The sequence below is a fragment of the Giraffa tippelskirchi genome, chromosome 13 (genome assembly GCF_054371585.1).
Source record: "Giraffa tippelskirchi isolate mGirTip1 chromosome 13, T2T-mGirTip1v1.2.pri, whole genome shotgun sequence".
NCBI lineage: Eukaryota > Metazoa > Chordata > Mammalia > Artiodactyla > Giraffidae > Giraffa > Giraffa tippelskirchi.
In genome coordinates, this window is record NC_137287.1 from 16293689 (window position 1) to 16321686 (window position 27998).

Sequence of the window (27998 nt, forward strand, 5' to 3'; positions counted from 1 at the left end):
AAGCCTGGACACCACAACAAAGAGTAGCCGCCTGCTGCCCGCCACACATGCCCCCCCACTCCCCCACCGCAACTAAAGAAAGCCCACACAAAGGAAGACCCAGTCCAGCCAAAAAACAAATAAAATGTTGATGTAAAAAAAGCTAACCTTCAAAAAAAAAAGAAAAAAACAAAACCAAAACTGAATCACCCTGTTGCACATCAGAAACTAACACAATGTTTTAAATCAACTCTACTTCAATTAAAAAAAATATGGTTCCCAGGTCCTGGAGTTTCTGAGTTAGAACACACACACATACACACACACACACACACACAAACACCGTTAGAGTTCCTGAGTTAGAACATACACACACACACACACAGATTTATATACATTTTGAAAAGTTCCAAGAAAGAATTTTGAAAGAGTGAAGGGGGAGAAGTCATGATCCTTATTTTCAACAGGGAGAATTAAACCTCTTATTTTTCACTTGTGTTTGCCCTTCCAGGTTTTTTGTGAGGCGGGTGTTCTTAGGTGTTTATCGAGGGACAGTGTTGCAAGAGTGCATGTTGTGTTGATATGGCCCGTGTAGTGTCTGTCGGGACGTCCTGTGTGAGGAACGCTGTAGGAGGGAATTCGGAGAGTTGTATGGTGTTAAGTGTGGCTCCGGGTGTGTGTTGTGTGGATTCTGCACATGAGGAGGGGCGTATGCGAGGGGTCGGTCGGCGTGTAGTGTAACTCAGCCCACCACGCAGCTGGGGGAAAGGGGAAAGCGGATACCCATGAGATCCGCGGTGTCCAAGAGCTATTCCCAGCCCGATTTCCTCCACGCTAGCCTGAGGGTTTGCGGACTATAATTCCCAGGATGCCTCGCTCCTCCACCAACCAGGAAAAAGACTCCATTCAGTGGGCGGGTCTTGCAGAAGGCGGGTCAGGCCAATGGGTGAGCCGGACCGAATCGAAACCTACGACGATTGTGCCGAAGTTGATTGGAATCTTTGGCGCCTTGGTTTCAGTGGTGATTGCGTGATGGGCGGGTGCAGCTACCAGTGAAAAGGCTGAGAGGTGGAGCCAGAGGGCGTGGGCGGGGAGAGGTGTTGACTAGCAGGCGGTTCGCCCAATGAAGGGCGGAATCCGCTGGAGGGGGCCGGGCTAGTCGACCAGAAGCTGGCGACAGTGGAGACCCAGTGTGTGCCATGGCGGAGCCCGTGAGGGGACGGGGCCGTCCCAGAGGCAGCGACATCCGCCGAAGGGCTCGGGGATCCCGAGGCGGCCGGAGCCGACGTCCTGGCGCCCAGCGATCCCCAGCTCGACGCACCTTGGACTCGGTGCTCGTGGACTTGGTCAGCGACAGTGAGGAGGATGTCTTGGAGGTCGCAACCGCGCGCGGCGCTGCGGCCGCGGCCGAGGTCCCGCTCCCCGAATCCCCCGTGCTGGCCGCGTCCCGGGACGACAGCGACAGTGACAGCGAAGGAGCGGACGGAGAGCCTGGTGGAGCCCCTCGGGTCTTGGTCCGGCGGCGGCGGCGGCTGCTGCTGGATCCTGGGGAGGCACCGGCGGTTCCAGTGTACTCCGAGAAGGTGCAGCCGGGTTCCCGGGACGGTTAGCGCGGAGGGACTGGGTTTAGGAATGCTGAGGATAGGGTTCTAGGGTTGGTCTTGGGAGACGAAATGGAAGCAGGGGCTAGGGGCCTTGGAGGCAGAAAGATGCAAATTGGGGAGGCTGAAGGGATTTGGAGTGTGCTTGGAGTTTGGAATTCCCAGGAGCTGGAGTGTCGCGGGATATAGGGAGCCTAAGGAGTTGGAATCCCTGATGGTTAAGGGAAGAGCTGGAGGACCTAGGGCTGGGATTTGGGGCATGTTGGGTTTTTAGGCTGGGGCTCGATGCTAAAGATTCAGGAAGATGGGGACTGGGGTCTATGAAAATTCAGAGAGGACTGGGGACTCCAGGAGGCTGGAGTCCCCACGTGGTATGGTGAGCGAGGGGCCTGAAATTGCCAAGGATTCTAAGACAGCAGGATGGCTAGCTCCTTCGTAAGAAAGGGGAATGAAACTTGCATCCTTAGAGGGCATTAGGGAAAGGGTGCTCCTCATCAGAGTACTCCTGTATTTTTAAATTGAAGTGTAGTTGATGTACGATGTTGCATTAATTTCTGCTGTACAGCAAAGTGACTCACATATATGTTCAGTTCAGTTCAGTCACTCAGTCGTGTCTGACCCCATGAACTACAGCTCGCCAAGCCTCCCTGTCCATCACCAACTCCCGGAGTTTACTCAAACTCATGTCCATTGAGTCAGTGATGCCATCCAACCATCTCATCTTCTGTTGTCCCCTTCTCCTCCCTCCTTCAATCTTTCCCAGCATCAGGGTCTTTTCAAATGAGTCAGCTCTTTGCATCAGGTGGCCAAAGTATTGGAGTTTCAGCTTCAGCTTCCATCCTTCCAATGAATATTCAGGACTGATTTTCTTTAGGATGGACTGGTTGATCTCCTTACAGTCCAGGGGGCTCTCAAGAGTCTTCTCCAACACCACAGTTCAAAAGCATCAATTCTTCTGCACTCAGCTTTCTTTATAGTCCAACTCTCACATGCATACATGACTGCTGGAAGAACCATAGCCTTGACTAGATGGACCTTTGTTGGCAAAGTAATGTCTCTGCTTTTTAATATGCTGTGTAGGTTGGTCATAACTTTCCTTCCAAGGAGTAAGCATCTTTTAATTTCATGACTGTAATCACCATCTGCAGTGATTTTGGAGCCCAAAAAAATAAAGTCTGACACTGTTTCCACTGTTTCCCCATCTATTTGCCATGAAGTGATGGGACCAGATGCCATGATCTTAGTTTTCTGAACGTTGAGCTTTAAACCAACTTTTTCACTCTCCTCTTTCACTTTAATCAAGAGGCTCTTTAGTTCTTCTTCGTTTTCTGCCATAAGGGTGGTATTGTCTATATATCTGAGATTATGTATATATTCTTATATATATGTGTGTATATATATATATATAATTATATATAATTATGTATATATTCTTTTCCATTATGGTTTATCCTAGGACATTGACACTGTGCTGTACAGTAGGACCTTGTTGTCCATCCATTCTGTATGTAGTAGTTTGCATCTACTAACTCCAAACTCCCAGTCCATCTCCCACCCTCACCCCACCCCAGCTTCCCCCAACTCCCTGCTTGGCAACCACAAGTCTGTTCTCTAAGTTTCTGCTTCCTAGATGGGTTCATTTATGTCATATTTTAGATTCCACATACAAGTAACATCATATGGTAGAGTACTCCAATTTTGGATCCTGGGGAAGCTGAGCTCCTGAGTCCCTGTGGGAGAGTGGTAACGTCTACATCCTCAGGGCGGACTTGGGAGCTGGAGGAGACTGGGCGTGAGAAAATCGACCCCAGTTTTCTCTTTAGGTGGAGGGAGCATTTGGTACTGATCTACTTTTTCTTTGCAGGTGAAAAGCAGCCTCCACCTTATCCCAGATAACATGTCCCTCCTGAAATTATGTCCCCCAGAGGCCGAGGAAGGTAAGGAGGGCTTCTAGGGAGAGGTGTCCAGCGCTGGCCTCTCTGAGAAGACTTTCTGGAGTTTACATTCCTCCAGTTAGTTGTTTCCTAGGCTCAGGGAGGAGGACATGAGAGAGGTGACTTCTGCATCCTAGCCAGAAAAACCTCCAGTCCTGAAAGGAGCTGGCTTGTTAACCAGAAGGCACAGAAAGTCTTGTCCAGACACCCCTCCCCCAGCTCTAATAAGCATCAGAATGTGATAATTTTTTTTTTTTGCCACGCTGCGTGGCTTGTGGGATCTTAGTTTCCTGACCAGGAATTGAACCTGGACCCTCAGCAGTGAAAGCACTGGAGTCTTAGTCACTGGACCACCAGGGAAGTCTCTAATATACAGGTTTCCAAGTGTCATCCTTAGAGACTCTGATTGTGTGACCTTGGGAGCAGTGGAAGGGAGAAGTGTTGAGAATTTGTAACATCTTTTTACATCTGCAGCAAGTTTCCTGGGAACACTCTGAGCCAACAGGGTATTCTCTGAATCTTATCAGGGCTGTCCAGCCTTTGTCCTCCCGCAGTGACGTGATTTTTTTGCAAACTGCTCAAGGGCAGTGAATAGAAATCAGGTCTAATAGGGAAGAGATCCAGTGGGCAAATGCAGACCTTGGACTAAGGCTTTTGTGCCATGAGGGAGTATGGCAGGGCGATGAAGAGCTGATTTAGGAACCAGCTCTCCCCCTTAGTAGCTATGTGACCTTGGGCAAGTTAATCTTTTAAGGCTTCAATTTCCTCATCAGCCAAATGGGGATAAATAATGGACCTGTGTCAAAGGATTTTGGTGGGAATTAATTAAAGAGAATATATATTAATAGAAAGCCCTCCCCCCTTGGACTACATATATGGTTTACATATATGGTACTTGGAACCATATATGTATGTGAAAGTCGCTCAATCGTGTCCGACTCTTTGCGACCCCATGGACTATACAGTCCATGGAATTCTCTAGGCCAGAATATTGGAGTCGGTAGCTGTTCTCTTTTCCAGGGATCTTCCCAACCCAGGGATCGAACCCAGGTCTCCCGCATTGCAGGTGAATTCTTTACCTTGGGCTACATATATGGTTTACATATATGGTACCTGGAACAGAGAAGTACCAAGGCACCTCTGTCCTTGCCACTCAAAATGCAGGCCCCAAGGACTTTGCTGGCTGTCCAGGGATTTCACCTTCCAATGCTGGGGGTGCAGGCTGAATCCCTGATCTGGGAGCTAAGATCCCATATGCCCTACACAGAAAAACCGAAGCATAAAACAAACGATATTGTATCAAATTCAGTAAAGACTAAAAATGGTCCACATTAAAAACAATCCTTAAAAAAAAAAAATGTGGGCCCAGGAGTGTTGGGTATCTTCCAGGAGCTTGTTAGAAATGCAGAGTCTCAGGCCAATGGCAGCTCCTAGGACAGGGTTTCTCACCCTTGGTGCTACTGGCATTTGGACTGGATCCTTCTCTGTGTGGGGCTGTCCTGTGCCCTGCGGGGCGTGGAGCAGCATCCTGGCCTCCACCCAGTAGACGTCATCATCACCCTGAACCCCTTCCTCCCTTCGTTGTGACAGCCAAAATTGTCTCCAGACACGGCCATATGTCCCCCGGGAGGCAAAATTGCCTCTGGTTGAGAACCAATGATCTAGGACTTATTATCATTGTTTTGTATTCACAGTATTTATTTATAAAAATAAATAACGATGGTTAATGATGATCTGGTGGCAGGCAAATGGAAAAGAGCTTCTGTGGTCTAGAATAATACCTGGTTTGCTTTTCTAAGACATTTAAGTGAAGATGAGTGATTTAAAGAAACATATCAAGTAATACAGAGATATGGCAAAATATGACAATGACACTCACATGGATGACATCTGAGAAGCCTGGACTTAGAGGGCCTGTACTTAACCTCTTTCTAAAGAGAGATGCCCTACCCCCGACGCATCTCTTTGTGCCCACCAAATTGAGTAGGGGCAGAAAACAAGAGACATATTTGGGAAAAAAAAAAAAAATCATCCTTTGATAGCATTTGTTTTAATGTATGTTTCCTAACATATAATGGTTTGTACATGTATAGTAAGTAGTACATGTGTATTAAGTAAATACATGTTTTCCGGGTTGTGTGCTCAGTGTGTTTCACTTATGAGGTGCAGGTGATCAAAATGCGAAGAGCACACTTTCGTTGGGGTGAGCCACTTTCCGTTAGTCCACTCTTGCCACTGTGTCATGCACTAGTGCGAGGTGGGACGCTCACACATTAGGACACTTTCCTAATCCCATCTGTCAGATTCCAGTTCACCCTTCTCTCTAAAGCTCTCCCTTCCTTTTTTTTTTTTCCACATGCATGTGGGATCTTAATTCCCCAACCAGGGATCAAACCCATGTCCCCTGCATTGGAAGGCAGAGTCTTAACTGCACCACTGCAGTGCTGCTGGGAATGCACTCTAGGCTTTTCTCTTGATTCATGCCCCTGAACCCTTCCCCAGTGGTCATGTGTGTCCGGGGCCCCCTTAATCTCCTCCTTTTTCAGAACCTTCTGAAGCCCCTGGCTTGTCTCTCCTCTCCCACTGCCTTTTCTTGTCTAACCCTTTCCACTTTCTCCTCCTCTGTCCCCAGAGGCAGACGTGGAGGAGGCCAGCAGTCCCCACACTGTGGATTTCCCATGTCCCAGTTCTCCCTGGAAGAAGAAGCTGAGGAGTAAGGATGGAGAAGAGAAGAAAAGGATGTTACCGTGAGTGAGGCGAGAGCACTGGGGCCGTAGGAGCAGAACAGGAATCGGAAGGGTGGGCTGAGGCGGGCAGGACCCTTGGGTGCCTCTTGGAGGGGTAAGAAGTTTCCCAGAAGGCATCCTGAGGCTCGGATGAGGAACGAAACTCTTGGGAGAAGAGGTAAATCCCACTGGAGGATGACAGCAGACCCTCCAGACTGGCCAGGAAGTGGAGGGTTTCAGCTTTGTGTCTAAGAAGGTAGTGATGCAGAGCTGAAGGGTGTGGCTCTGGAGACTGCCCTGTGGTTCAGATCCTGTCTCTTGGGCATCCTCTCTCTGTTATTTGGCTGCAAGTGGTCTTCATTGCAGTGTACGGGCTTCTCTAGTTGTGGCATAAGGGCTTAGTTGCCTGTGGCATGTGGGATCGTAGTTCCCCAACCAGGGGTTGAGCTTGCGTCCCCTGTGTTAGAAGGCAGATTTTTAACCACTGGACCACCAGGGATTCCCTGGCCATATTTTTTGTGCTTTAGTTTCTTCTTCTGTAAAATGGAGATAATAGTGGTACTTGGGTCAGAATTTTAGGGTAAATGAAGAGTTAACCCTTAGTATATAGTAAATGTTTGGTGTCATTTGGATTTTATCAGCTATTCACCCGGGAAGCAACTTATCTTAAAAGTTAGGCATTCTCCTCCCTCATATTTGAGCCATAAAAGTATAAAAATCATGACTCAGGTTTTCCCTGTCCTCCTTCCCGCCCCCCGTCCCCTCTCCCTGTCCCGGTCTTCCAATAAGATGGATGTCACCAGAATTGCTCCCTCTTGATTCCCCTGGTCCCCCTCTGGTTCCCAGGGGCCCCCTGGAGGAGAGGTGTGGGTGGGGCTGGGGTCTCATCTCTTTCCCCATCCTGTCCCTCTCTTCTGTCTGCAGGGCTCAGGACACCTTGCCTTTGCCCTCACCTCTGCCACGGACCAAAAGCAAGAAGCATACTCAGGCACTCCGAAAGTTAAGGTACCAAGGGCAGGGGTAGGGGGGTGCTCTGCTCTGGGCTAGATTGGAGAAGGGGCAGTAGGGAGGGGGCCCACCCTGACTGACACACAGTCCTTTCTGCACCCCAGGGAGGTGAACAAGCGTCTCCAAGATCTTCGTTCCTGCCTGAGTCCCAAGCAATCCCAGGGCCAAGACCACCTGAGCCAAGACGATGAGGTGGTCCTAGTGGAGGAGCCCACTCTCCCAGAGCACCCTAGACTCTTTCCGCTCAAAATCCGGTGCCGAGCTGACCTGGTCAAGTTGCACATCAGAATGGTAAATGCTTGAAAGGTCTGGCAGCAGGGTCCCAGGAGCTGCCCATGGAGAGACTAGTGTCTTCCTTTGCCCATCCTGCTGTCTAGAGCTGCCCAGTGCGCTTTCAGCCCTCTGCGCCTTTGCACTCACTGTTCCGTTTGTCCAGATCTTTTCCTCCCTCTGCCCTCTCTTTCTGGCAAACTTCCCACCCATTCTTCAAGGCTCCACTAAAACATCCTAAGAAACTTTGCTTGGTAGGCCCTCCCCAGGGAGCATCCCTCCCTCCTTCCTTCCCTTGGACCCTGTACTTCTCTCCCACGCTTGCTCTTACTGCCTCGGACACCCAGGGGTCATTCGGTCATTCCAAGCTCCCCTAGCTTCCTGGTGAAGACTGCTATTATAGGGATGACCCCTATTCCAAAAGAAGAACAGAAATGACTATTTATTGAGTAGTAACAGTGCATCAGACAAGCAGCTAAGCCAGAACTTGCCAACTAGCAGCCCATGGCCTTATCAACAGTGCATCTTCTTTTTTTTTTTTCTGTCCATGCCATCTGGCATGCAAGATCTTAATTCCCCAACTAGGGACTGAACCTGTGCCCTCTGCATTGGGAGCGGGGAATCTTAATCACTGGACTGCCAGGGAAGTCCCATGCATCTTCTTTCGAGCTGTACGGTGATTTTAAAACCAAATAGTTCATTGCCAACCTTTGCAATGGGTGATTGGGTACTGAGGTCCAGATTTCTGGCTTCTCTTGAATAGGAAGATGCAGTACCTGGCCCATATTTCCACATGGTACCAATTAGCCAGAGCTTTGGAACAGCTGCCTGGGCTTAGATGGGGCATATCCGGTTCTGGTTGGCCACAACCCCCACCACTCCCTTTTTTTCCCTCCTAACTCATGGCTGCTTTGAGTCTTTGTGTCACTTGCCTGAACCCCTTATTGACATGATTTTATTTTGTGCCTTTCCAGGTAAATATGATGGAACTCACTGCTGAAGAATTTAGCGAGTAGTTAAGGCCAGAAATTGGGGGTGGGGGTGGGAAAGCAAGTCAAGGCAGGAAGGCCTCCTTTACTTTCTGTCCCCCTCCTAGTCGGAGCCCCTTCAGAGTGTGGTGGACCACATGGCCACCCACCTCGGGGTGTCCCCAAGCAGGATCCTCTTGCTGTTCGGAGAGACAGAGCTGTCCCCTACCGCCACCCCCAGGACCCTAAAGCTCGGCGTGGCTGACATCATTGGTGAGAGGAAGGAGGCCTGAGGAGGCTTTTGCCACAGGGAGGGGATGTGGGGAGAGGCCCACAGGGGGCCCGGCTTCCAACCCCCGCTTAGGCCTGGCTTCCCGATCCTGCCTGCCACAGACTGTGTGGTTCTAGCAAGTTCTCCGGAGGCCGCAGAAACGTCACAACTGCTCCAACTTCGGGTCCAGGGCAAAGAGAAGCACCAGACACTAGAAGTCTCGCTGCCTCACGTGAGTGGAGGAACCGGCTGTCCACGCCCCTTGCCCTGTGCTCTGCAGTCTCCCATCAGCGGGTGGAGGATGGAGTCCCTGCCCTCTGTGGTCTTGGGTCCCTGCCCATCCTAGAGAGTGTATAAAGTTCATTGTTCGGGTTCCCTCCCCCTTCTTCTGGGAAGCTGGCTCTGGTCTCCTAACTCCTCCTGGTTAAAGTGGAAATCACCCTTGAATAGTAACCAGTAAGACTGATCAAAAGTACCGTAGAAGTGGCAGTCCCTGTGCTAAAGCTAATTACTTCACATTCAGGATATTGTTGAAATTCACAGCAGTCTTGTATGAGAAAGCACTGTTGCTATCCTCATTTCACAGATACAGAAACCGACATCCGTAGAGGTGGAATAACTTGCTGTATTTGTTTCTGAGAGCTGCTGTAACAAACTACTACCAACTGGGTGGCTTAAAACAATAGAAATGTATTCTCTCCCAGTTCTGGAGGCTACAAGTTTGAAATCAAGTTGTTGGCAGGGTGTTGTCAGCAGGGTCATGCTCCCTCGGAGACTCTGGGTCCTTGCTTCCTCCTCCTTTCTGCTGGTGGCCAGCGGTCCTTGGCTTGCAGCTGCATCCTGCCTCTTTTGTCATAGGACGTTCTCCCTGTGTATCTCTGTGTGTGTCTGTTTTCCCTTCTTACAAGAACACTAGTCCTACTGCCTTAGTGCACACCGTAATCAACCATGACCTCATCTTTTTTTAAGAGGATTAAAAAAAAATTTTTTTAATGTGTATTTGTTTATTTAGCTGTACTGGGTCTTAGTTGTTGCAGCATGCAGGATCTTTAGTTGCAGCATGTAGGATCCAGTTCCCTGACCAGGGATTGAACCTGGGCCCCCTGCTTTGGGAGCATGGAGTCTTAGCAGCTGGACCACAGGGAAGTCCCAGCCTCATCTTATCTTGATCATTTCTTCCAATTGAGGTCACATGCACATTTCCCAAGGGTTAGGACCACATGGTATGTTTTTCAGGGGACACAGTCAACCCACTGTTATTGTTGTTCAGTCACTAAGTTGTGTCCCAGTCTTTGGGACCCCATGGACTGCAGCACACCAGACTTCCTTGTCCTTCACTATCTCCCAGAGTTTGCTCAAACTCATGTCCATTGAGTCAGTGATGCCATCCAACCATCTCATCCTCTGTTGCCTCCTTCTCCTCCTGCCCTGAATCTGTCCCAGCTTCAGGGTCTTTTCCAATGAGTTGGCTCTTCTCATCAGGTGGCCAAAGTATTAGAGCTTCAGCATCAGTCCTTCTAATGAATATTCAGGGTTGATTTCCTTTAGGATTGACCTTCTTGCTGTCCAAGGGACTCTCAAACCCATAGCACTTGGCTAAGGTTACACGTCTAGTTTAATAAGGGCGCCTGGCCCCCATCTTGGGTCATGCTCACTCCAGAGCCTGGCTGGCTTCCTCCTTGTGCTTCACGCCTCTGTTTTAGGTGAGGAGACCGGCTTTGGAGAATATATCTGATCCAGAGCCAACATCCCAGCCCTGGGCTCCGTGGCCCATCTCCCTAGAGAAAGGAACCAGCTGGCTGCTGGCTTCTTCGTCCACTTATGTCCCCCTCCGTGGGCTCCGACTTGACATGTTCCCTTGTCCTTCCTGTCCCAAGCTCTCTGTCTGTCTCTACAAGTTCTCCTCAGTCCCTCTTTTCAGATTCTTATATCCATGTTTTTTTCTTCTCTGCCCAGGATTCTCCTCTCAAGACCCTCATGTCCCGCTACGAGGAGGCTATGGGACTCTCCGGCCACAAGCTCTCCTTCTTCTTTGATGGGACGAAGCTTTCAGGCAAGGAGCTGCCAGCTGACCTGGGCATGGAATCTGGGGACCTCATCGAGGTCTGGGGCTGAAACCCCACTCTCTGTTTGGAGGCCCAGCCTGGACTTGGGGAGAACGGGCTGCCCCCTTTTGTCCCCATGAGGGCTTGCTAGCTGCAGCTGAGTTAGAACTCATCTTCAAGCTGAAGCAAAATCCAGAAGTGATCTTTGACTCCCTCTCCTTTGACCCCAGTTTGAAGCTGTTAGCTACCTGGTTAATTGTGTGATGGTCTTTGCTGCCTTAGGTGGACTGTGGCTCCATCCACAGGGTGTGCTGAATTTTACCGCCCTCTGGGACATGGAGAAGGTATCCCTCACCTTCACCCCTCCACCATCACTCTTTCTTTCACTGAAATGTCTCTTATATGAAACTTCTCATACTGAAAGAGTGAGTTGAAATTATTAAGGGTTGGGTAGGGGACTCCAGGCCTCGGATTTCTGCCACATCTAGGACCAGCCGTGGCCTCAGGGTCATCAGGGGATGGAGGTGAAGTTGACTTGAGGCACATACAAGGGTGTAGTTCCTCTGCCAGGCCAGAAACTAGACGATCAACCTCACAAATGCATTAACTTCACCAGAGGCAGACAGTGGGTTATTGTTTTGAAGAATACAGTAGATTCTCAGGCTTGGGTGTCTTCCTCACCCTAGGACCCTTTTGAGCCACGTTCCTGATGCACACATGTTGTTTGAGGCATAATTGAGCACCTTGAACCTTTTGGTTTTGATCTCAGGATCGCAGTCCACACAAGTCTTCTTTGGTTTTATGGCTTTTTCCCTTCACGCCATCCTCTCCTGTAAGCATCCATTCTAATGTGTTGATTCCATGTCTTTGAATATGAATGTTTCCTTGAACATGCTATGCTGTATGTGTGCATATACTTGGCCCACATGTAGTATAATGCTGTTCATCTTGTCCTGTTGCTTTTCTCACTCAACATGGGTTGCTTAGGCTACACACAGCTTTATTTCTTTGAGCTGCTCTAAGATATTCCATGGTGGGTGTTAAGTGCATTTTTTTTTTACACATTTGCCAAGTGGTAGACACCTGGGTTACCTGAAACTCCTCGGCTCATATGCAAGGCCATGTGAACATCTTTTTCTATGTCTCCTTCCATACTTTATGGAAAGTTCTCCAGCAGAGGTACCCAGGATGGGATTATGCATCCGACAGATTAATTTCTCTATTGCTTTTTTAGAATGGTCTTTGTCTCTCCCACTTAAAGCTTTTCCTATTTCTGCTCATCCCCACCAGCATGTAATATTGCCCAACTTTCTGACTTTTGCCAGTCTGTTGGGTGGAAAGTGGTGCCATGTTTTAATGTACATTCATCTAGTCACCAGTAATTTGAGGAATTCCTTCATTTTCCTGTCAGCCTTTCTGGTGCCCCTTTCTGTGAATTGCTAATTTATCTTTGTTCCTTTTCTCATGGGGGCTTCTTCCCTTTTTTTGTTTACTCTCAAAAGTTCCTCGTATATTCCTGGGAAGTTGCAAAAACTCTGAAGATGGCGCTTGTGTTTGTATAACCAGGGGTGTCCTTCACTGAATAGACATTCTTAATTTTAATGTAGGTGAATTAGCTATTTTGTTATATCATTTGTTGCTTTTTGATTTCTTATTTAAAAATAGTTAACAATACTTTGCAGTTTCTTCTGATAGTTTTATTAACTTGTCTTTCACATCTAGGCCACTAAATATTGGTCTGAAGTCCAGCCAGTACATGCTGGTATGTGTACTGGCTGGCATCTGCCCTGCGTGGTCAAATATTTGTTTTCATTGCTTGATGCCAGGCTGAAATGTTGAATATTACTTTTAAACTATTTAAAATTCACCTTTGTCAAAATAAAATAAAATAAAATTCACCTTTGACTATGGGATCCAAGTTTTAGTTTCACTGTATAATGAGCCAGTTTTCTCAGCGCCGTCTACTAATAAAGCCATGAAATTTTCACTGATACGATTTTGGCAAAAGCAAATCACTCTCTTTAAAAAGTTTTTGTTGTTGTTGTTGGAATGTAGCATTCCTTTGAACTTATAATGTGGGAAATAGAGAAAGAAAATTTTTAATATTTAAATAACTCATGATACGGTATAGCTCATTTTTTCAGATATGATATGTTATTAATAAGTCTGAATACCTTAAAATGATATGTTCAGTGTCAACAGAATAAATGGGAATACATTAAACTTGTGCCTATTTGAGGATTTCTGTCTCTGCCCCGCCATGTGACCCACCGCCCCCCATGAATCCCGTGGCTGAGACCATCAGTTGTCCCCTCACATCTGTTCTTCAGAAGACCTGATTTTTAGCAGAGCGCAGAGTGTTCAGAGTGAAGACAGTGCCTGCCAGCCTCCATCGTAGCCTAGTGTGGCCAAATGCCAATACAGGGGAATGGGGTTTGACTTCTAGGATCAGTCCTAAGTGGGCAGCGTGTGCCCTTCTCTTTGGCTTTTTTCAAGCTGCTGACTGGAGGTGGAGCATCCCTACGGACACACGGTGACCCTGGGGAAGGAAGCCACGCAGGGCAAGACAAGGAGAGAAGGCACCTGGGTCTCAACTTCCATACAGCCTCTTACCAGCCCCCCACCGCTGACCTCTGGATTTGGCAGGAAGGGGAACTTGCTGTCTTATTTAAATCACTGCTGTTGGATGGGAATTCTCTGGCAATCCAGTGGTTAGGACTCTGCACTTTCACTCCTGGAACCCGGGTTCGATCCCTGGTTGGGGAACTAAGATCCTGCAAGCCACGTGGCAAGACAAAAAAAATCCCTGCTTTTGGAGGATTTCTGTCATTTGTAACCAAACCCCATCCTAGCCCAAGGATGTTGCTATTGCAAGCAATGTTGTAGTGAGCCTGAGTGGGATTTCCTCAGGTTTATATCCAGGAATAGAATCACGGATCCTCAAATGTGCACCTACCCATTTTCACTTGAGTACAAGTGGCTGGACTTCTCTATGATAAATCCATTAGCAGGCACTAGAAGGTTCTAGTTTCTTCTTTTCTTTCTCGGCACTTCATCTAGGGAGGATTCAGGAAAGATTCCTCACTGTAAAAGGATTTGCAGTTCTTCTCTGATGAGAGTGATTATTCATCCTTCTAATCAAACAGATCGATCACCTGTCAGGACATCTCTCTAACACTCTCCCGATGAGAAACCTTCACAACTTGAAGCAGCCCTGATCTGGTACCACATACCAAGCTTGGCACTTTTCCTAATCACATTCATCCTCAGGGCAATCCTGGGAGGTAGGTGTGATACTTCCCACTTTATAGAACAGAAACAGAAGATTGGATGAAATAACCTGTCCCAGGCCACACAGCCATTGAATGCAGAGCAAGATGGAAAACGAGGTGGGCCTGTTGATGACTCAATTAAGGAGCTGTGTACTTTTCACCCTTCAGTGGGCACACAGATCAGGTGCGGAGCTTGTCATGATGGAGATGGGGGACCCACAGTTCCGGGGCAGGGCCGGAAATGCTGCATTTCTGCTTTTAAATTATTTATTTTTGGCTGTTCTGGATTTCCTTGCTGCATGCCGCCTTCTCTAGTTGTGGTGAGCGGGGGCTACTTTTTGTTTCAGTGCTTGGGCTTCTCATTGTGGTGGCTTCTCTTGTGGAGCCACGGGCTCTAGGCATGTGGGCTTAGTTGCCCTGCGGCATGTGGGATCTTCCTAGATCAGGGATTGAACCCATGTCCCCGGCATTGGCGGGCGTATTCTTAACCACTGGACCACCGGAGAGGTCCGATGCTGCGTGTCTAACGATGCTCCCAGATGCTGCCACACTGCTGAGTGGCAAGATGCCATTTTCCTTTTTTGCTATAGCTTCACATTTTTAAGGTGACCTGGTGGCTCAGACAGTTAAGAATCTTCCTACAATGCAGGAGACTTGGGTTCAATCCCTGAATCAGGAGGAGCCCCTGGAGAAGGGAATGGCAACCCACTCCAGTGTTCTTGCCTGGAAAATCCCATAGACAGAGGAGCCTGGCAGGCTGCAGTCCATGGGGTTGCAGAGAGTCAGACATGACTGAGTGACTAACACTTTACTTTCACAACTTTAAAGCTTCCCATGACCCCACCCTTCCCATTCCCTCCATAAAAACCCCCACAGGACTGGCCATGTTCTCTCCTGTGTGTCCCACCTTAGCCTGGACCAAGGATCTAGCTCAAAACTCCTGAGCTGTCCCTACTAGACTGTAAGTTCCTTCAAAAAGAAATACTGTATCTTGTTCTTCCCCAAAGATTCCCTAGCTCTGTGTCTGACACATAGTTGTTACCTAACAAATGTCTGTTGAATAAATAAATAAATCCTTCGTCTCAAAGAATCCCATTACCATCCATGAGCCCCAAACCTAAGTTTCACTCTTTTTTTTGGCTGTACTACACAGTATGTGGCATTTTAGTTCCTTTGGCTAGGGATTTAACCCAGCCCCCACTGCAGTGGAAGCATGGAGTCCTAGGAATTGTAACCACTGGACTGCCAAGGAATTCCCTAAGTTTTGCTTTTTTTTTTAAGATTTAAAAAAAATATATGGACCATTTAAAAAGTCTTTATATTGAATCTGATACAACATTGCTTCTATTTTATGTTTTGGTTTTTTGGCCACAAGGCATGTGGGATCTTAGCTCCCCGACCAGGGATTGAACCCCAACTCCCTGCATTGTAAAGTCTTAACCACCGGACTGCCAGCAAGTCCCTCTAAGTTTCATTCTTGATACCTCTTTCATGGAGCCACGCTCAGACTGTAAAGAATCTGCCTGCAATACAGGAGACCGGGTTTGATCCCAGGGTCAGGAAGATCCCCTGGAAAAGAGAATGGCTACCCACTGCAGTATTCTTGCCTGGAGAATTCCATGGACAGAGGAGCCTAGTGGGCTATATACAGACCACGGGGTCTCAAAGAGTCGGATACGACTGAGTGACTGACACACACACAAACCTCTTTCATCCCCATATCTTCTCCATCACCAAATCAACTGCCCCAAAGCAGTTCACTTCCCTGCCTCTATCCCATCCTGGTACAGGCCATCACAGCCTGCAGCCTAGTGCCATGGATTGCTGCACCTCTGAACCCTTCCCATCCAGCCAGAGTGATTTTCTCTAATGCAAATCTGACTTAAAATGAAGGAAATCCTTAAACATGGCCCAGGCCCTGCCCAGCCTGCTCCCTGCCTGCTCCGCAGCCAGTCTCCCACTCTCACTGCTCTCTACACTGCCCTTCTCTCAGATCCTTCTGTTCATTGTTCTGTTCTGCTTCCTGACTCCTCCCCAACAACCGAGGTTTTATTCAGGCGCTTACTGAGAAACTGCTTCAAAGAGGTAGGAGGCAAGGTCAATTTACATGTACATATTTTGGTCAGGAAATACAAGCTGTCAGCATACTTTTTGGTAAAAGATTACTGCCTGTCACAAAGAACAGATTTCTCAGGGACTTCCCTGGCGGTCCAGCAGTTGGGACTCCATGCTTCCACTGCAGGGGGCACAGGTTTGACCCCTGGTCAGGGAACTAAGATCCCGCCTGCCCCAAGATGTGGCCCCACACAAACAAAAGCAGAAAACAAGAACAACAAAAAACAAAGAACAGTTTTCTCGAATTAATGATTATAGTACTTTTCTATGTATGGGAAGATGCAACAATCAGGGTTCATTAAAATTCTTCTTGAAATGAGTATTAACTACCTAACAGCCTGTTTATTCAAATCACAGAGCATCCTATTATCCTTAATTTCCTCTGTCTGGAGCACAAAGTGCTTCATCTGATTATCAACTTAATCTCTTTGTCTGAAGCACCAAGTGCGCTGTCGGTCAGCGGCTGCAGCAGGTTAATCTTTGTAGGATGTTGAGCAAAATGCCTTTTTTTTTGTTTACTTTTTCCCGCTGCAGTAGGTCTTCGGAGTGGCCCACAGACTTTTCTCTAGTTGAGGCACACGCGGACTGCTCTAGTTTCGGAGCATGGGCTCTAGGCTTGAGGGCTGAAAAGTGAAATCAAAGTGTTTGTCCTTCAGTGGTATCTGATTCTCTGTAACCCCATGGACTGTAGCCCATCAGGCTCCTCTGTCCATGGGATTTTACAGGCAAAAATACTGGAATGGGTTGCCATTTCTTTCTCTAGGGGATCTTCCTGACTCAGGGATCGAACCTGGCTCTCACACATTACAGCCAGATTTTTTACTGTCTAAGCCACCAGGGAAGCCCAGGCATGAGGGTTAAGTGCTCTTATTTTGTTTGCAGAGCGCAAGGACCACTTCCTCAGAGAGGCTGTCAAACTTCCCTGACCAGGTCAAATGCCCCTGTTATCAGGTCCTTATAACACCATATGCCAGACTTCTTTTTTGTGACACTTGTCATAGATGAACTTTTTTTCCCCCAAAATTCCACATGTACTTATATTTCACAAACCACAATTTTGAGAACAAAAAGTTGGGCTCCAGTTGAAACCAATAGAGCTGTATGGATGTATTTATTTATCTGACCTTAAAGGAATTTTAATCCTGACATCCATAAAATTAAAAGACATCTGGGGGAACTCACTGGCAGTCCAGTGATTAGGACTCCTCGTTTCCACTGCAGGGCATGGGTTCAGCCTCTGGTAGGGGAACTAATACACCCCATGGCCAAAAATAAAATAAAACGTACCTGTACTTGGTGAAGAATCAAATATTTTTCCCATTTGCCAAAACCAATTAGCATCAAAATATTTGTCTTTATAACCAGAAAGTTTTATTTTCATTCATGTCCAATTTAATTTACATGCCTAAGCGTTTACTTATTTTAAATCTACAGTTCAATGAGTGTTAACTTCCTAGGTAGCTGAGTGGTAGAGAATCCACCTGCAATCCAGGAGACTCCAGTTCAATCCCTGGGTCAGGAAGATCCCCTGGAGAAGGAAATGGCAACCCACTCCAGTATTCTTGCCTGGGAAATCCCATGGACAGAGGAGCCTGGCTGGCTACGGTTCACGGGGTCACTAAAGAGTCGGACACAACTTAGCAACTAAACAACAACACTAGTTTTACTTAGAGTGTATGTTTATTAACTGGAGCTTGGCGATCGGGGTGAGCAGATGCTTAAGAACCAAGCTGTTTTGGTGCCAGGGCTCTGTTGTGTTCAAGCCCCCTTGGGGCTAGGAGTCTCCTTGTTCAGTCACTGAGCCGTGTCTGACACTTTTCAACCCCATGGACTGCAGCATGTCAGGCTTCCCTGTCCTTCACTATCTCCCTGAGTTTGCTCAAACTCATATCCATTGAGTTGATGATGCCATCCAACCGTCTCATCCTCTGTTGCCCCCTTTCCTCCTGCCCTCAATCTTTGCCAGGGTCTTTTCCAATGAGTTGGCTCTTTGCATCAGGTGGCCAAAGTATTGGAGCTTCAGCTTCAGCATCAGTCCTTCCAATGATCATTCAAGGTTGATTTCCTTTAGGATTGACTGCTTTTATCTCCTTGCTGTCCAAGGGACTCTCAAGAGTCTTCTCCAACACGAATTGGAAAGGAGTCAATGGTACCCTACTCCAGTCCTCTTGCCTGGAAAATCCCATGGATGGAGGAGCCTGGTAGGCTGCAGTCCATGGGGTCGCTGGGAGTCGGCACGACTGAGCGACTTCACTTTCACTTTTCACTTTCATGCCTTGGAGAAGAAAATGGCAACCCACTCCAGTACTCTTGCCTGGAGAATCCCAGGGACGAGGGAGCCTGGTGGGCGGCCGTCTCTGGGGTCGCACAGAGTCGGTCACGACTGAAGCGACTTAGCAGCAGCAGCAGCAGCAGCTCCTTAGCCCCTGCCTATTTCAAGTGAGACCATCTGAGGGCGCAAGGACCTTGGTCCCGCTGGGAGGTGAGGAAACACTGGCTCCAGAAGCCGCGGGTGGGGTCTGGGGACGCTTTCTTCAACATCCGCTGGTAAAGGTCAGGGGGTTACCGGTAGGGTTGGGGAACTGGAAAAGTAGGGATGGGGTCGCGCTGTTCACCATTCATTCATTCATCCAACACGTATGAAAGCCCCAACCTGGACATCGTGGGGGAGAGAGTAAGAGCTGTTTGTTGGCACGTCTAGAGTCCATGGGGTCGCAAAGAGTCGGACACGACTGAGCGACTGAACTGAAATGAGAGATGTTTACTATTTCCAGAACCTTTTAAGGCTCCATTATCTCGTTTGATCTCTTTCGATAAGAGGTCTGCCCAGTAGCGCTGCAGCTAAGGAAGCCAGAGATTCAGAGGGGGAGGCGCTGCACCAGGTCACCCAGACACCTTCAGGTCGCTGGTCACAGCGTGAACGCAGCCGGCGGAGGACCCCAGCGAGCGGCCAGGGTCACCTGACATGGGAGAGGCTGCGAGGCCGCAGGGGCGCGCGCGGCCTCCGTAGCCGCGTCGGGGGCTGGCCCGTCGGGCGTCTCCCGTCCCAGCCCCTGCTCCAGGGTCACATGACCGGCTCTTAGCCAACATGGCGGTGGCCGTGGTGCAGCACCCGGGCTGAGCGACCGCGACTGCAAGTGGGCTCCTACCTGGGGCGAGGGGTGGCTTCAACCGGGGAGCAGAGGATCACAAACTCTCCTCAACCCGTTCCTGTCTCCGATCTCACCCGAGTTCCACTGGCCCCCTCCGCGCGGTGTGTCCGCCGGCGCGGGGACGCATGATAGAGCCCGGCTGCCATCCCCCGGCTCTGTGCTTCGGGGCAAGCTCCTGTCGTGTGTACAGGCGCATCTCCCTCGCCTGGGTTCCCTCCTTTCTCCAGCCTCCTCCCCTCGCAGGTGGGATCGTCGGTGGGACCGTAGCGCGGGCGGGCGCGTCCCCCCGGGATCATGTCCGGGTCCGACACCGCGCCCTTCCTCAGCCAGGCGGATGACACGGACGACGGGCCGGCGCCCGGGACCCCAGGGTTGCCGGGGTCTATGGGGAACCCGAAGTCCGAGGATCCCGAGGTCCCGGACCAGGAAGGACTGCAGCGCATCACGGGCTTGTCTTCGGGCCGTTCGGCTCTTATAGTGGCTGTGCTGTGTTACATCAACCTCCTCAACTACATGGACCGCTTCACCGTGGCTGGTACTGACTTCTGGGAGAAAGTTAGAAGAGGGGAAGGGAGCGGGGTCCTGAAAGTGGGGCTGCCTCGGACGGCCCATCCTGAGTCTTCTCCTTCCCAGGCGTCCTTCCGGACATTGAGCAGTTCTTCGACATCGGAGACGGTAGCTCCGGCCTCATCCAGACCGGTAAGTGGAGGCTGGGCACACATAGTGGCTCTTCTTTCTGTCCTGCCCTCCTTGAGGCCACATGCTGGCCTGCCTGGGGCCTCATTTTTGGGAGGTACTGTGGCCAGAGCTAGGGGAGATGGCCTCGACTCTACCCTGAAGCTGTCCTGTTTGAATAGGACACCACATTTAAAGACATTTCAAGAGGGAGTCAGTTTAGTGTAATGGTATTCAGACCGACCTGGTTTAAACATCAGCTTTTCACTGAATGTAATGGTAGGTGAGGCCCTCAGTTTCTCTAAGCCTCACTTTCCTTGTGGGTGAGATAGAACTCATAATAACCAGACTCACCTCCTAGGGCTGATGTGAGGATTAAATGAGGTAATGCCGGTGAAGTGGATTGGGCAATGTCGGGAAATGGAAGGCACCCAGTAAATAGTGGCAGAAGAGGGAGGTATCTAGAAGGGGAAGAGGTGAGTGTTACTTGTTCAGAACTTTGGGGTTTATGGGAGAGGCAAAGCTAAGGCCAACTCCTCTTTACCTTCCTTCGCTCCTTCATTCATTTCTGAGCACCTACCTGTGCCAGGCCCTGGAGGGAATGCTGATAACATCCAAAGAGGACCTCTTGCTGTCATTGTCTTCTAATCCTTTTATCAGCCAAAGAATCTGGGTTATTATTTTATAAAGTAAGTAGGTAGTATTTTTATAAAGAAACTGAGGCTGTATTTTTTTAAAGAAAACATATTTTTGAAAGCTATACTTTTATAAAGAAACTGAGGCTTGGAGAAAAGTTAAGACTTGCCTAGGGTCATACAACGAGTTTGAGGCAGAAGAGTTTGAAACAAGTCTTGCAGTGTTCTTTGCTCCACTCCAGGCCACTAAGGAAATGGAGATATTTAAGCCAAAGTTGGATGGAATGAGAGTGGGATCACAGGTCCAGTTCTGCCCAGCTCCAAAGAGTTGTTGAGTTAGAGAAGAAACAGGTCTTTCTTGGCAACCTTGTTCACGTTTTCATTCAACACATGTTTGTTGGGCACCTGTTTTGTGCCAGGCATTGTGTTAAGGGATGGAAACACAGTCATGCCCAATACAGGCAAGGTCTTTTTCTTCCTGGAGCTAATGTTTTGCTGTGCATGAGGGGGCAATAGTCCCTAAACTAATAATGAGATAGTATTCTACAGGAATAACTGTTATGTCAAAGAAGACAGAGTAGATGAGATAGAGATTGGATATGTGGTGGTTGGGAAGGTTTCTGAGCTGAAGGTAAAGGAGCTGAGGTCTGTGAAGCTCAGGGGAGAGGAGAGATTGTTTGAGATGGAGAGGACAGCATCTCCATAGCCTTCAATACCAAAGCCTTAAGTTGGTATTGAACTTGGCAGTTGGGCCATTGGAGTTCAGAGTGGAAACGTGGATAAGCATGAGGTTGGAGAGGTAGGGAGGGGCTGGATCAGATAAGATTTCAGGCCAGGGTATGGAGGATAGGATAAGTCAGCTGGGCCATCCATTTTATAGTGGAAGATTTGAAAGACATTGCAGATGGGGCTGGACGACTACTCTCCCAACTCCAATCCATCCGCACCCCGGGAGGAAGCTGTGATGGTTTCAGGATTGGGAGTTATTCTACCCCTCTTCATACTCCCTGAGCTGGAGTGGAGGGTGGGGTGGGGGTACTGAGGCTGGGCTGTGACTCTCTGCTTCCCCCCAGTGTTCATCTCCAGTTACATGGTATTGGCACCTGTGTTTGGCTACCTGGGTGACAGGTACAATCGGAAGTATCTCATGTGCGGGGGCATTGCCTTCTGGTCTCTGGTGACACTGGGGTCGTCCTTCATCCCCAGAGAGGTGAGGTCCCATGCTGGCTCCTGCTTCCACCCCCCACCCCCACCCCCTGCCCCAGCCCTCCCATCAGTCTTTGCTGCTGCTCTTTGGAGTTACTGCAGACTGGGCCCAGGGAGCTTGTGTGCTTCCCTTTGTCCATACCATCTTTTATCCCTTGCCTGCCTGAGTCATCTGCCCACCCCATCCTCTCCCCTGTTCTTCCAGAACCTTCTTCTGTCCATCATCCCCTCTCTCCCTGGCCATTGACTCCTTCCACTGCATACCAAACACTCCCATTCCTCTGCCATGAGAAAGACCTTACCCAGACTGCCCTCTTTCTAGCCAGACTTCCCCGAAGGCTCCCTTACCCCAGCTCCAGTCTGGGTGATGGGGCAACCGGGCAAAGGCTCTGCTTTGCCTGTACTTCCTCTCCTCCCACTCCTGCCTTGAGCGCTGCTGGCTTACCTTCCCCCACCACTCCATTGCCAAAGTCAACAGGGCCCTCTCAGTTGCTAACTGTAGCTCCCAACTTCCTAGGCCTGTTCTCCCTTAATTTCCTGGGAGCTTCTGGCTCTGTTGACCCACTTCTTCCTTCCGGAAACTCTTCTGACTTCTCTGACTCCCCTCTTTTGGTTTTCGCCCTGCCTCCCTGGCTGTTGCTTCTTCACTGCTTTGAACGCTCCTCTCTCTGTTCTCATTCTCTGCCCTGGGAGTCTGTCTTCTCAGCCCCGGACACTACGTACTCTCCTTGAGTGATTATGCCTTGTCCTTAGCTTCTGGTGTCTTTGGCAGACAAATAAACCCCCACCTAAGATCATTATTCACTATTGGGGTGTCTGGGGTGGGTGGACGAGATAGAAATAAAGATTTATTTTGCACCAGTATAATGAATAGACCTTTTGTGGTCCAGTTCTCACAGTAGTTATGTGAACAAGTTGTTGTTATTATCCCCTTTTGCAGATAAGGAGACTGAGGCTCAGAGAGGTTAAGTTGCTTTTTCAAAGTCAGAGCTAGTAAGTAGTGGAGCCAGGATTCAAGCTCAGGTCTGTTTGCTTCTGAAACCCAGGCCTCTCCTGCCATCCCCGCCACCTCCCCAGAGTGGGCTGGTGAGATTGGCGGGGATGCTGGCCTCAGGGTGGGGTGCCACCTCCCCCATATCTCATTCCCCAGCGATTCTGGCTGCTCCTCCTGACCCGGGGCCTGGTGGGGGTTGGGGAGGCCAGTTACTCCACCATCGCGCCCACCCTCATCGCTGACCTCTTCGTGGCAGACCAGCGGAGTCGGATGCTCAGCATCTTCTACTTTGCCATCCCGGTGGGCAGGTGAGTGGACCTTGGGCCTGATAGGGAAGCAGGACGGCCTCCCCTGGGACGTGACTGACCAGCTGTCTCCTCCCCCACCCTCTTTCCCCAGTGGTTTGGGCTACATTGCAGGCTCCAAAGTGAAGGATGTGGCCGGAGACTGGCACTGGGCTCTGCGGGTGAGTTGGGTCACAGCCTGGGGGAAGGTCAGCAATGTGCTCACTGAATTCACCCTTTTTTACCTTCAGGCACCCCCCTTTTAAGGCATTGTTCACTCTGCTAAGCCTGCAGGAAGCCTAGCTGCCCTCACCATAAAGTCACATGCTAGATAAAACTCTGGGTTATAGAAGCCATTGTAGACTGTAAGCCCCCGAATGGGACTGTATTGGCTCCATAATGGAAAGTCCCAGGGTGAGCTTCAGGTAAAGCCGGATCCAGGACACCCACACTGTTCCAGGAATTTGGTCATCCTTTTCTCAGCTCTACTTTCCCCTGTGTTATCTTCATTCTCAAGCAAATGAAAGCTCCACATGTTTATCTTCCCATTTAGAAACTTTAACAGCCTGGATCCTTGAGCAGTAGTCCTGGATGGTATCTGATTAGATGAACGCAAGTCACATGCCTTCCACTGAATCAACCACCAAGGCCTGGGAGGTTAACGTGACTCTTGTTGGCCAAGTCTGGGTTTTAAGCCCCACCCTGTTTGAACCAAACGAGTTGAGAGAGATGTAAGGAGTGGTTTCCCAAAAGAAAGTTAGGGAAAGTCCGTTGTTGCCAAGGAGGGAACAGTTAGGCTTGCAGAAACGGGGGATCCATTGACAGTAATAGTCATCCCTCCCCTCAGTCACAGGTTCAACTTCCTTGAGCAAGCACTCACTGGTTGGTTGAGGTCTCGGGCCCTGAATTGCCTTTTTACACCCTTTATGTTCTCTCAATCCCCAGGGCTAAGTACCTCCCAGTCTGTTCCCTTCCTGAAGCCCACTCTTTCCCCAGGTGACGCCAGGTCTAGGAGTGTTGGCTGTTGTGCTGCTATTCCTGGTGGTACGGGAGCCACCAAGGGGAGCTGTGGAGCGCCACTCAGACTCACCACCCCTGAACCCTACCTCGTGGTGGGCAGATCTGAGGGCTCTGGCAAGAAAGTGAGTTTCAGTTCAGTCGCTCAGTCGTGTCTGACTCTTTGTGACCCCATGGACTGCAGCACGCCAGGCTTCCCTGTCCATCACCAATCCCTGGAGCTTGCTCAAGCTCATGTCCATCGAGTCGGTGATGCCATCCAATCATCTCATCCTCTGTCATCCCCTTCTCCTCCTGCCTTTAATCTTTCCCAGCATCAGGGTCTTTTCCAAGGAGTCAGTTCTTCGAATCAGGTGGCCAAAGTATTGGAGTTTCAACTTCAGCATCAGTCCTTCCAATGAATATTCAGGACTGATCACCTTTAGGATTGACTGGTTAGCTCTGAGCTTAGTTCCTTCCTAACCCAACATCTGAGGCCCCCAGGGAGGCCCTAGGGTCTGTTTTGAGATTTACATGGGTGTGGTCTTTGTTGTGTCCTGTCAGCTGACCCTACCCCGAGGCAAGGAATGCTGTCACCACGGCCCCTTTGTGGCAGCTGCTTGATTTACAGGCCCAGATCCTCAGAGCAGGGACAACCTTTACACCCAGTGGCCAGACAATTCAAATAAGCCAGAGAGGAAGAACAGAGATCTCTGACCCTGATACCTCAGTGGAGTCTTAACTTCCTCCCTCCTGATTATCTACAGTCCCAGTTTCATCCTGTCTTCCCTTGGTTTCACTGCTGTGGCCTTTGTCACGGGCTCCCTGGCTCTTTGGGCCCCTGCTTTCTTGCTGCGTTCCCGTGTGGTCTTGGGGGAGACCCCACCCTGCCTTCCTGGAGACTCCTGCCCTTCCTCTGACAGGTACTGGGATGGGAACTGGGTTGGGGGGCCCTACAGGTGGCAGGTGATGAAGTGGAAAGGGTCTGTGATTCAGACTCAGGCAAGGAGAGTCTGAATCCTGACTCCACAGCTACTTCCTCTCCCAGAGTCTCAGTTTCCTGGTCTGGGAGTAGGCACCTTCCTCTTGGAGCTTTGTGAACCATGGGGTGCTGTACCTGGATAGCCCTGGGTTGTGACCATGGCTGGGATGGACCATCTTTTTCTCTGGGCCTTGAGGGTGAGGCTAGGGGGCTTCACAGGCAGAAGGACTAGCCCACCCTTTCCCTCTCCCTCCCCTAGTCTCATCTTTGGACTCATCACCTGCCTCACCGGGGTCCTGGGTGTGGGCCTCGGTGTGGAGATCAGCCGCCACCTCCGCCGCTCCAACCCCCGGGCTGACCCGCTGGTTTGTGCTGCTGGCCTCCTGGGCTCTGCACCCTTCCTCTTCCTGTCCCTCGCCTGCGCCCGTGGCAGCATCGTGGCCACCTATGTGAGTAGCTAGCAGGTGTCTAGGGGAGTGGTCTGGGTCCAGGGTGGAGGGATGGTGCACTAGGGGGCAGGATTGGGGCCAGAGCCGACTCGAGTGAGAATGCCTGGGTTTACATCTCAGCTCTGGCCATTCTTAGCTGTGTGACATTGGGCAAGTGACTTAACCTCTCTGTGCTCAGTGTCAACTGCTGTAAAATGGGAATGATAGTAACACCTGTCTCCTGGGGGTTTTGTGAGGGTCAGAGGAATTAATAGAGGGGCCTGGTACCTGGTGAGCCCTCCACCAGGGGTTTGCTCATGTTATGGTGAGACCCACCCCATCGCCCCTCCTTCACCACCTACCTCCCATCCTCCAGATTTTCATTTTTATTGGAGAGACACTGTTGTCCATGAACTGGGCCATCGTGGCTGATATTCTGCTGGTAAGTAGGTGGCTGGCCCAAGGTTACCCCAGTGGCTGATGGGAGCGGGCGGTGGGTAGGAAACCTCAAGTGTGCTAAGTCACTTCAGTCGTGTCCGATTCTTTGCCACCCTATGGACACTGTACCCCTCCAGGCTACTCTGTCCATGGGATTCTCCAGGCAAGAATACTGGAGTGGGTTGCCATGCCCTCCTCCAGGGGATCTTCCTGACTCAGGGATTGAACTCATGTCTCTTATGTCTCCTGCATTGGCAGGCGGGTTCTTTACCACTTGCGCCACCTGGGGAGCCCCATAGGAAACCTCGCTTGTCTTGAATTGTGATGGTCACCCCTTTTTCAGAACCTAGCCCTGGACTGACTTCCAGTCCCAAGTGGGCCTGTAGTCTGGGCCTGCCCTGCCCTTCACCCCAGCCACACCTCTGAGTTGGGGTTCCCCTGACGTCAGCCTAGGCTGTGCCTCAGTCCTGTCCTTACCCTCTGCCTCCTGCTCCTCTCTCCCCCAGTACGTGGTGATCCCCACACGACGCTCCACTGCCGAAGCCTTCCAGATTGTACTGTCTCACCTGCTAGGTGATGCTGGGAGCCCGTACCTCATTGGTTCGGTGAGCAGGACCTCTTGGCCAGGCCTGGGGTGGGCTTTAGGGGACCCTACGTTCCTGGCACCAGCCAGTCGCCAGTGGCCTGAGCACAGGCCGAATTAGAGGGTCCAGTCCAAGTGAGGCATCCGAGTCCCTGTGCCAGGCACCCCTCACCTTGGAGCCTCAGCTCGGCTGGCAGGATTTTGTCTTGGTAGATTTCCACCGGTGAGGTCCTGGCTTAAGTTTTCTTCATTCTTCTGAAGTTTGGGGGCTTCCACTCCATGCCTCTTTCTCCTGACTTTTCTTTTTTTTTTTTTAAGATTTTTTTGATGAAAAAAAATTTCTGCAAAGTCTTTGTTGACTTTGTTACAATATTGCTTCTGTTTTATATTTTTGTTTGTTGGCTGTGAGGCATGCGGGATCTTAGCTCCCCAACCAGGGGTCAAGCCCGCGCCCCTGTGCTGGAAGGCCAAGTCTTAGCTACTGGACCACCAGGGAAGTCCCTCACCTGACTTTTCTTTCCTTGTCTCCCTGCAGATCTCTGACCGCCTCCGCCGGGACTGGCCCCCCTCCTTCTTGTCCGAGTTCCGGGCCCTGCAGTTCTCGCTCATGCTCTGCGCTTTCGTGGGGGCGCTCGGGGGCGCAGCCTTTCTGGGCACCGCCATCTTCATTGAGAGTGACCGCCGGCAGGCCCACCTGCACGTGCAGGGTCAGTTGGGCCTCCCCACTGTCCGTCCACAGCTCCCTGCCTAGCTTCATGATGCTGCCTGCTTGTCCATCTGTCTGCCCACCGAGCCCCGTATACCTGGCCACTCTCAGTCCTCAGCCCTCCCTTTCCTTGGCTTTGGGGCTGCCTGACCCATGAGCTCATGCCCTGCTGTGTGCCCAGCTCTGCTGTCCTGTCCATTTGCCACTGCTTGTTTGTCCCCTCCCTGGGCCTGTGTCTGTCTGTACATCCAGCCCTGGCTCTGATCCTCTTTCCCGGCAGGTCTGTTGCCTGAGACCGGGCCCACCGATGACCGGATCGTGGTGCCCCAGCGAGGACGCTCCACTCGGGTCCCTGTGTCCAGTGTGCTTATCTGAGGGATCACCGCTTGCTATCTGCAGACCTATCACAGCTGGCCCTGGGCCCACCTTGGGAGGTGCCCAGGGCCCACCTCCTCGGCTAGCCCATTTTCTGGGAGGGGCCTTGGGCTGTGTTCTAGCTCCCACACACTACATGGGTGGTCAAGTGGGGACATTGGGGGCTCGGGACGGGGGATCCCCTGCCACTGGAGCAGCCCCGGGGGCTCGGTGCTATTTGTAACTGAATAAAATTTGTAGCCAGACCCCAAGTGCCTGCTGGAGTCTCTCTGGGTTAGGGACCTCTGACCTCTGGATGGTGGGGAATGCCCCCTGTCTAGTCCCAGGGTCCCAGGGGCTGTCGGGTGACCCCGTG

At 50.3% G+C, this 27998-nt stretch overlaps 2 protein-coding genes across 15 annotated transcripts; both read left to right on the forward strand.

Moving 5' to 3' along the window:
- Positions 1-1173: 1173 nt before the first annotated feature.
- Positions 1174-13025, forward strand: NFATC2IP (nuclear factor of activated T cells 2 interacting protein). 6 transcript variants are annotated; one of them, XM_081553343.1, is made up of 8 exons: positions 1174-1562; positions 3445-3526; positions 6147-6261; positions 7165-7245; positions 7353-7539; positions 8615-8759; positions 8880-8989; positions 10714-13025. In XM_081553343.1, the coding sequence occupies exons 1-8, from the start codon at positions 1179-1181 to the stop codon at positions 10870-10872; spliced, it is 1263 nt and encodes a 420-aa protein (XP_081409469.1). In that variant the 5' UTR covers positions 1174-1178; the 3' UTR covers positions 10873-13025. The 6 variants fall into 6 exon arrangements, with proteins under 6 accessions (XP_081409469.1, XP_081409470.1, XP_081409471.1 ...); XM_081553344.1 differs by having other exon boundaries at positions 3445-3517; XM_081553345.1 differs by having other exon boundaries at positions 3445-3517; positions 8895-8989.
- Positions 13026-17718: 4693 nt separating this feature from the next.
- SPNS1 (SPNS lysolipid transporter 1, lysophospholipid) lies at positions 17719-27888 on the forward strand. 9 transcript variants are annotated; one of them, XM_081553351.1, is made up of 13 exons: positions 17719-18671; positions 19585-19876; positions 19975-20040; positions 21725-21861; positions 23008-23159; positions 23251-23317; positions 24132-24277; positions 24899-25054; positions 25373-25562; positions 25918-25983; positions 26486-26584; positions 27098-27269; positions 27549-27888. In XM_081553351.1, the coding sequence occupies exons 2-13, from the start codon at positions 19636-19638 to the stop codon at positions 27641-27643; spliced, it is 1587 nt and encodes a 528-aa protein (XP_081409477.1). In that variant the 5' UTR covers positions 17719-18671; positions 19585-19635; the 3' UTR covers positions 27644-27888. The 9 variants fall into 9 exon arrangements, with proteins under 9 accessions (XP_081409477.1, XP_081409479.1, XP_081409478.1 ...); XM_081553353.1 differs by having other exon boundaries at positions 18664-18863; XM_081553352.1 differs by having other exon boundaries at positions 18664-18742.
- Positions 27889-27998: the final 110 nt, after the last annotated feature.